Consider the following 8,733-nt stretch of genomic DNA (forward strand, 5'->3'; position numbering starts at 1 on the left):
CAGACATAGGATGGACGTAGGCTAGAATCTTTCCCGGTAAGACTGATGCTACACAGATTATTAAAGATGGGTTGATCGGGATATGAGAATTAGCCTGTAAGGGCTAGAGTTAATGGGCCAAGCAGTGTTTAAAAGAATACAGTGTCCATGTAATTATTTAGAGGCATAAGCTAGCAGGCAGCCGGGTTGCTGGGGATGCAGCCCTACTGCTCCTATTACTACAGCTTGGTTTTTATTTTATTTTGTATTATGGATGTTTTTATTTTTTTATGTGTATAGACATTTTGCCTGCATGTGTATATATGCACCATACACATGCAATACACAGAAAAACAGATCTCCAAACTTGAGACACAGACAATGGTTAGCTACCATGTGGAAACTAGGAACCAAACCAGGGTCCTCCGGAAGAGGAACCTGAGTTCTGAACCTCTGAGCCATCTCTGCAGCCCCCAAACTAGAATCTGATTAAAGCAGGCTTAGCTCTTAATCAGTTCGCCATGAAGTGAATGAAGTATCCAATGTTAAACAGCTTCACTACAGGGAGAGTCATCGACAATAGAGGAAGTATAAATAATAATTATGAGAGTTATGGTATATTCAATTCGGTTTCCCTAGATAAATTAAAAAAGGGTTAACAAAGAATAAGTGTCCCCATCTCAGCAGAGCTTCAAGCCGGCTTCAAGAGGACATCAGGAACCCAGTAAAGACAACATAATAGACACCTAATATTGACACGGTCAATTGTGAGGTAGAGAGAACATTCTGGGTCCCTGCTAGGGACTCCCACAAGCCTCATCATCACTCACTGAGACCCATATCTGTGTTCACAGTTCAAAGTCCCAGTGTGCTGCAGTAGAGGAGATACTAGGCAAACACACTTGATCCTCTAACGCAGTGGTTCTCAACCTCCCTAAGGCTGTGACCCTTTAATACAGTTCCTCCTGCTGTGGGGACTGCAGGTTTAAATATTTAAACCATAAAAACATTTCATTGCTACCTTAAAGCTATAATTTTGCTACTCTTACAAATCATAATGTAAATAATATTCAGGACATCTGATAGGTGACCTCTGTGAAAGGGTTGCTAGAGTACCCAAAGGAGTCACAACAACCAGGTCGAGAACAGCTGTCTAGAGAGCTTTGTGCCCACTGTGAGGGTCTTAGATTAGAAGCAAGATATTTCAAATTCCTTCCAGTTTCATCGACTCTTCAGAACCGGGCACTACAGGCTCAGAGCTCAGACTTTAGAAGCAGCTGTGACACCTGGCACGTCCAAAAAGAAAAAGGCACACAACACAGAGCAAGTGTGTTTCAGGCTTTATTGGAGATGAGACAGGCCTGGGGGAGCCCCGCCACTGGGGAACTTGAGACAGTATTGACCTGTAGGGCAATTCTAGGGAGCAGAGTGCAGGGCAGACATCAAATCGCAGAAGAGGACTGTGTGGTCGGTTGGGGCACAAATGAAGAAGGGGCGTTGTGTAAAGGAAGCAGGGAGATGAAGACTGCATGGGTTTGACTAGGTTAAGACCTGAGGAGACAAAGCCAGAGAAGGGTGTGGGAGTAACAGGGAGGCAGCAGTGCAGAAGGCCAGCTGTCCCCATGGCCTGGAGGACCCTTAGCATAGACAGCTTCCCCATATAACAGCCAGCACAGCAGGGGTCTACTTGTTACACCAGTGCGCCATTTTTGAGAAGATAGGTGTTGGAAGGAAGCGACTGGTCTTCATGTAGGCAGAGATCTTCTTCAGGCCCTGCAGAATGGGAAGGACACAGCAGGAGCTCAGTCTGCAGTCCACTGAGATGAGCAGCCCCAAGCCAGGAGCAGCCTTTGTCCTGGCCTCAGGCTGCAACACCATGCAGACTGCTTAGCTCCCAGCCCTGGCAAAAGGGCTCTTTCATAGCCCCTATTGAAGGGGAGACTGGATCCTGTGTAAGTGGTTTTATAGCCACTAAAAATTACAGTATAGGTTCAGAAAACCCACCTATCAATGCTGCAAGATCAGTTATCAGGGAGGAACCTGAGGTCCAGGGAGGGCGTGCAGCTTCCTTGGCTCACACAGCTAGTGAAGCAGGGCTGCTTCACATGCACACTTTCTCCTGTGTGCTCTCTCTTGCTCTCTTGCTTGCTTTCTCCCTCACTCTGTCTCTATCTCTATCTCTCCCTCTCTCTCTCTTTCTCTCCTCCTCCTCCTCCTCCCCTCCCCCTCTTCCCTCCCTCCCTCCCTCCCTCTCTTCCTTCCTCTCTTTCTCCCCTTTCTCTCCCTCCTTCATCCCTCTCACCTCTCTACTCAGCTGCCCTCCAGAGGAGACCCTGTCCCAATCTCTGCATGAACATGATCCTATTCCTGCGGTCACTCTTTGTAAGCTGTACTTACACACGGGGGAGGGATCTACAGGATAAAGGAACTGAAAAACTTGGCTGTACGTGTTTAGGAAGACAGCCAAGCACGCAGTGACTCAGCAAATCATGCAACAAAAGGAACATCAAGATGACAGCACACAGAGAAAGCTGAACAAGATTCTAATCAGCACCCTGAGAGCAGAATTAACTATCTGTAGCTCAGTACAATGTTACTGCACCCTGGATGTCCTTATCTCCCCTGCTAATACATTATACAGTGTGACTGTATAATGTGCAATAAACCATACTCCAAGCTGGAGAATACACAGACAATTCCAGGGGTTGTAAAGACATCCACGATCAACTAGACACAAGCTAAGCTAAGGGGCCTGCATTTCTCCACAAACCCACCCTAGAGCCATGCCAGTTATTTCAGTTTCCAGTTTCCGAGGGTACCCATCCGGGGCCAGAACCAAAGCTTATGAGAGCTGGCTCAGTGGTAGGGCGTTTGCCTAGCAAGGCCCTGGGTTCAGCCCTCAGCTCAGGGGAAAGAGAAAGAGTTAACTGAGAAAGCACATCCCTTGATAAGGAATGGGCAAGGGTCCACAGACTGCAAGGGTTAAACAAAATCCTTGGATCAATGTCTCCAATTCCCAGATGTCTGAATGACCCAAGTCTGATGTAGGTGCTGTCCAGGCTGGGCTCAGCAGCCCTGGGGAGTGTCAAGAGCATCTCACAGCCTGGCTTCCTACAGCTCTCTGCCTACTGGGTCCCCAGATGGAGGTAGTTTGCATGCCCCCTGGGGCCCCAACATGAACCTCATATAGAGGAGGCTGCCAGAGAATAATAGTGGAGAGATAGAATTTGACCCCATTTCAGGCAGGACCTGTGATGTGAAAGAGGAGATTGGAAGGGAGGAAACCAGAATGGCACAGCAGTAGCTCACACTCATGATAAGTGTCCCCAACAGGGTGGGCACACACATGTCCACTCAGTGAGGCACCAACTGCGACCCTGGGCTCTCAATGGTGGGCAGATGAGGTCTGCCCTCTCATGTCACCTCGGCCCTGCCTGTCTCAAGCTCCTAATGCCAAGGCACACATACCATCAACATGCTCTGCCCCGCCAAGGATCCTAAACAGGAAACTGAGGCTGCATAGATAGGGATGAGGGGGGCTGAAGCTTTTTCTTTTGACACAGAGCAGGGACGGTGACCGAATGCTGACCTAGAGACAGATATGGAGCCCAGTGCAGGTGCTGTTGGTACGGAGACCATGAACAAGTGAATACCCTCTACAGAGTCAGATCCCTCATCTGTCCGATGGGACTCAGAATCGCATCAGCATTTGGGGATTTTGAAGTGACAAATGTTGCCCCATATGGGTCTGTAAAGAAAGCTCATGAAGCCCTAGTTATTGTCCTTTTGCCTCAGAAATAGAAAAGCATTGTGGAAGAGAGGAAGAAGACAGCTCAAAGGAAGCAGAGCATTACCTCAAAACGGGCCATGTAGTCCTTCAGGTTGGGGAAGGCATCCAGACATTTGGGCTCAAATAAACGGTACTGGTCAAGAATATCGTAAGCGAGGAAATCCACATAGGTGATCTGCAGGAATTTAGGGCCGGTGAGATAGGATCTAAAGCCTGAGAAAAATGGCAGCTCCTTCCCCCCACCTCCCTCTCTTTACCTTGTCCCCTGCACACCATGGCCGCTTGCCCAGGAACTCAGAGTAGAGCTTCATCTTCTCAGGGATGGTCTTCAAGAACTCTGGCTTCTGCTTCTCCTGAGACAGAAAACGGCTGTCACCACCCTTAGGCTCAGGCTCCCAGCAGAGAGCTTGGGCTCCCAGAACTGTGCAAGAGAAAATCCACCTTCCCAACAACAGGCCAGGTCTGTGCCTGGGCTTCCAGTTAACATATCTATTTTATTGGTGGCAGAATTCACGTCAGAGGTGATGGAAAGTCAGACAGGAATTTCACTGTCCCTGAAATCTGAAGTCCACACCAGATGCTGTGAGTGACACCCAGGACCTCCTGAGTATCTTGCATGTCCTGGCTCAGAGATCCAGTGGAATCACAGACACAAAAGACAAAAAGAGAAGACAGTTACACTAGGTTGGGTTGGGGGGTAATGAGAACACATCACACATGTGAGGAGCTTGCATCAGTGTTGAGCAGTGACTAATACTGAAAGGAAGAAGGTTAAGCGGTCCTCTGGCTGACCCTGACTGAGGTGATCCTGAGCGGGCATTAGGAAGATGTCCTGACTTCTACTGATACCTAAGACAGAGCGATGGGGAATGCACTGGAGAGATGGGTGAGACCAAAGTGCATATATGACCTACTTGTATCATTTGGGGATACATTGCTTGCTGCCTGTTGGTGTGGGGGGGCCAATATTGATATCAGGGGTCTTTCCCCATCACTGTCCACCTTCTTTTTTGAGTCAGGGACTCTCGTTGAATCTGGAGCTCACAGAATGGCTGGATTCACTGGCCAGCATGCCCCAAGAAATCCTCCTGTTTCTCCCCCCAAACCACTATGATTACAAGAGCATGCTGCCACACACAGGTTTTTATGTGGTGCTAAGGGTCTATACTAAAGACCTCACAGCAAGTACTTTAAACCACCAGGGCATCCTCATATTCTCCAACTTTATCCTGAAGACTTTATCAACACTGGGTAAGATGACACATGGAATCGTCAAGGACAGACATGGCGCAGATTTACAACTACATAATGGACTTAGATCCACTGTTCACCCGCAGAATCTCAACCATCCCTCGCATGGTTACTCTAGTAATAATAGTTTCACAATATCGATGTGCTATCTCGCTGGGTTATGAGGGTCATTCTGCTGGTAAGATAGGAGAGCTTGGAGAATCAGTAACAGTTTATTCATTGAAGGAGGAGGCTGCAGATCTGAATGCAAGCCTTTCAGTCCTCCTGCCAACCCTGCCCGCTCCACCACGGGCAACTCACAAAGTCAGGGTTGTAACAGAGCATGATGAGCTGCATGCGGTTGTCCATGACCTGGTTCTCCACAATGTCGGCACGAATCCTCTCTTCCTCTGTCTCCCCACCTGCAGCACACACAGCACAGACTCACCCTCAGCATCCCGCACCAGACAAGACAAGGAGGTTGTCCCCCATGTCCACCCTGCAGCCAGCCCCACTCACACAGGTTGTGCTTGCGGGCAAGGTAGCGCAGGATGGCGTTGCTCTGAGTGATCTTGTGGGACCCGTCAATTAAGTAGGGCAGCTGGAGAGACAAGCAGGGACAGTCAGGTGGGATATGAGGTCCCAGCCTCACTTCCCTGGGTTAGGACAGACATGTGGCCATGTGGCCTGGCATTCAGCGTGGCTAGCATGGGAAGTCCTCCATGAAAACACTGCACACTGAATGGAAGAGCTGGGACACAGCCCATCCAACTGTGCAACCACCAGGAATGGGAGCAGGAGAGCAGAAGCTCTGACCCCAAATCCCCTCAGCCAGACAAGAAGATGAGGTGAGGACGCCATGCCTTCCCCAAACCTCCCTTCCCTGCACCTACATTGGGAAAGTCCAGGCCCAGCTTGAACTTCTCATTCAGCCACTGGCTTCGGTCAAAGTCAGGAGCTGTAGGCAAGAGGATGTGAAAAGAAGTCAGCCCAATGCCCACCCTACTCCTGGTATTCGACCAGGAGCAAGAACCTCTGAGGCAGGGGAATCCACAACCTCCCCCAGAGTAACTGCCCAAGATGGAGAAGAGGGATATAAACAACGGGTAATAAGAGGAGATGAACGCAATAGGACCCCAATACTGCACCCAGCCTAATTATGAATACAGATGGACCAGGAGTTCCATTCTCAGGGTTTTATATTGAAAAACCAAACCGCACCCCCAAAGAGGTTTCTGGAAGCGGCAGTCTCTAGCTTTAGCAGTAGGAGGGCTGCAGCTCAGAGGAAGCAGGTGACTGACCAGGAAGGTGTCATTACCGTCCCCCATGGTGTATCTCTTCTCCTCATAACTTGAGTCTGTGTATTCCAGGAGCAGGCGGATGGGGTGTGTCAGCTGGAAGAGACCAGAGACAGAGGTGAGAAATAGTGGGGACCTTGTTGTATGACTTCATCTTCAATTGAGACCACACACTGCACAAATACAGCCACCAGGCAACGTGCATACCTACACGCGCCTTCACCACCACCCCCTCCACACAAACAGCCTCCCTTAAACTCCTGAGCGCTAAGAGCTACAGGCAGAAGATTCTAGAGTGAGGAGGAGAGTGCTGAGGAGTACCGGTCTGCTAGAAAGACCTCCCTGTTAGGAACTTCCTGCTTCACATCCCAATGCCCTCTCTTACACCGCGGACATTCCAGTATCCCAGGAGCATAGGCATGGTGCTGGTGGCAGCTTTCTCAAACTGTCTTCAGTAAGGTAGACTTGGGTCTTTGGACAAACTGTGACCTTATGCAGACTCCCAGGGAGACTGAGGAAGACAAAGCAGCGGTCCCGCCCCACTCCGCACCAATCCCAGTTCGGCACTCCCCTTTTCCGCTTGTGTAACCAGAGCTACAGATGCTGACCCAGAAGGCAAGAGGGCCACTCCCTGTCTGAGAGAGGAGGGATTAAGATCCTCAGCAGCCTCTGTCCTGTGCATCCTAAAAACAAAATCTGTTCCACTTCAAACCCTCTTAGCAACTGCCGCCATCGCCACCTGCTGGATGCTCCGGAAACTGGCACTTTCCCTGGAGACTGGCCAGATAGTTAAAGCACAAGGATATTCTTCCTTTACTTGGCAGAGCTCAGTTTTCATACTCTGATTGTGGGAATCTGTCATTCTGGGAGTCTCGATTCTCAGCTTAAGTACAAAAAGACGCGCCCCCAATTTGAAACCTTAATCTAGCATGTATCCTCAAAGAAAGGGCTCTGCCAGTTGGTTGCACAACTACCAATTGTTCACACAGACTCCAGTGACAGAAACAGTTGGTGACCTGGAAAAAACCTCAGGGCAAAAACAAACAGAAGAGTAAATGGTGTCTGTATTTTCCTTTAGGAGATTTGGGGACCCCGCCCTCCTGGTCATCAATCATTAACCAATGTATTGGCCGTGTTTATGAATCCAAATTCAAGAACCAGACACAGAGTCAGAAAGCTGAGGGGAGTCACAGCCATGGGCAGCAGTCAGATATCAGAACCAGCACAGTGCAAAGGAGCAAAGAGCTCACAGGTCGGGGTGATGGAGTGGGAGAGCATGTGTTCCAAGAAGCTTGCTGTCAAGGGACAACAGGATGCTGCTGTCCACACACGAGCCTGGAACACTCTGCACAGGACACTAGAAGTCCAAAGCTAGACCCTCATCTGTGCGGATCCCTGATTCTGGATCTTGCCCAGGCTCCTGACACATGAGTGTCTGGATATGACAGGGTAGCTCAAATGGCCTGGGGTATTAAGGGTCCTTGGAAACCTTCATAAGGACAATGTCCTACCAACAGCAGGGTCCCACCTGTCTGCTTTTTCACTTGAAGGAGCCTATTTCAAAATCAAGAGGCTCGCAATTTTAGTGGACCAGAGGGTGACATCACCTTGTTTACAGAACTTATCAGAAACAATGAAAAACAAATGAGGGAGTGGAGACTAAAATGGTTTGCAAGTCAAAGGACAAGGCCTGTGCTCTGCACAAAGTGCATTGTGGGATCAAGTTACCTTTTACTAGATCCACAGGATATGAAGGCTTGCCCTGGGGAGTGTGCAGAGTGTAGTGAGGGTGCAGGGGACAGGCAGAGGCTGGCTGTCTTCAGTCTGTGAAATTAGGAAAGCCACGTGGGTGACATTCTAACAGTGTCAATGCAAATTCACAAAATTCTACCTACACTGGCTTCCTGGTTTTTAAAGACAAAGGAGAAATGGGGACCAGGAGACCAATTAAGGGGTCTCTGCCTCGTGGAAACTTTCTGAAAGTCTCTGACTTGCTGACTGTCCAGAAATCTCTGAAGGAAATACTTTCTCTTTTCTGTAGGAAATAAGGAAACAGCTATCACCATGTCTCAGACATGGGCAGCTCAGAGCTGAAACAAAGACTGTCCTCCATCCTTATGATAGTAAGAACGGGCAAAGGGTTGGGGATGTAAAACCAGAATAAGGGAGCCCGTGCTGCTGGCACCACTGAGTAGAGACAGGAATCGAACTTCATGGTGTACTTTCATCAGAGAGCAGGCAATCTGAGATGATGACAAATTAATACCCTAGGAAAGCAGAAACCATCTTGGCATCTTGTCTCTACCCATTGGGTTTTTATAGCGTTAGATGTAGGGGGGAGGTACAACTGTGCCAGGGAGGAGTCCCTGTGCATAATTCCAGATCCATGAAGAAGATAGGAAGGAGGGAAGGAAGGGAGGAAGAAACAGAGGGAGG

General features: G+C 49.1%; 1 protein-coding gene across 1 annotated transcript; it reads right to left on the reverse strand.

Moving 5' to 3' along the window:
* Positions 1–1,304: 1,304 nt before the first annotated feature.
* Positions 1,305–7,005, reverse strand: LOC101983854 (glutathione S-transferase Mu 1). Its single transcript, XM_005367864.1, has 8 exons — positions 6,683–7,005; positions 6,318–6,393; positions 5,893–5,957; positions 5,519–5,600; positions 5,321–5,421; positions 4,027–4,122; positions 3,834–3,944; positions 1,305–1,752 (listed from the first exon to the last, which is right to left on the reverse strand). The coding sequence occupies exons 1-8, from the start codon at positions 6,716–6,718 to the stop codon at positions 1,663–1,665; spliced, it is 657 nt and encodes a 218-aa protein (XP_005367921.1). The 5' UTR covers positions 6,719–7,005; the 3' UTR covers positions 1,305–1,662.
* Between the last annotated feature and the right edge of the window lie 1,728 nt (positions 7,006–8,733).

Source organism: Microtus ochrogaster, unplaced genomic scaffold (genome assembly GCF_000317375.1).
Source record: "Microtus ochrogaster isolate Prairie Vole_2 unplaced genomic scaffold, MicOch1.0 UNK25, whole genome shotgun sequence".
In the NCBI taxonomy this organism is placed as follows: Eukaryota; Metazoa; Chordata; class Mammalia; order Rodentia; family Cricetidae; genus Microtus; species Microtus ochrogaster.

What these genes read in the sequence shown, in the direction of transcription:
- LOC101983854 (XM_005367864.1), bottom strand. Translation starts at nt 6,718, where the DNA reads ATGCCTATGCTCCTGGGATACTGGAATGTCCGCGGT. An exon ending in GAGATACACCATGGGGGACG is followed by an intron (nt 5,958 to 6,317) that starts GTAATGACACCT and finishes TCTTGCCTACAG; the next exon opens with CTCCTGACTTTGACCGAAGC. An exon ending in CATGGTGTGCAGGGGACAAG is followed by an intron (nt 3,945 to 4,026) that starts GTAAAGAGAGGG and finishes AAATTCCTGCAG; the next exon opens with ATCACCTATGTGGATTTCCT.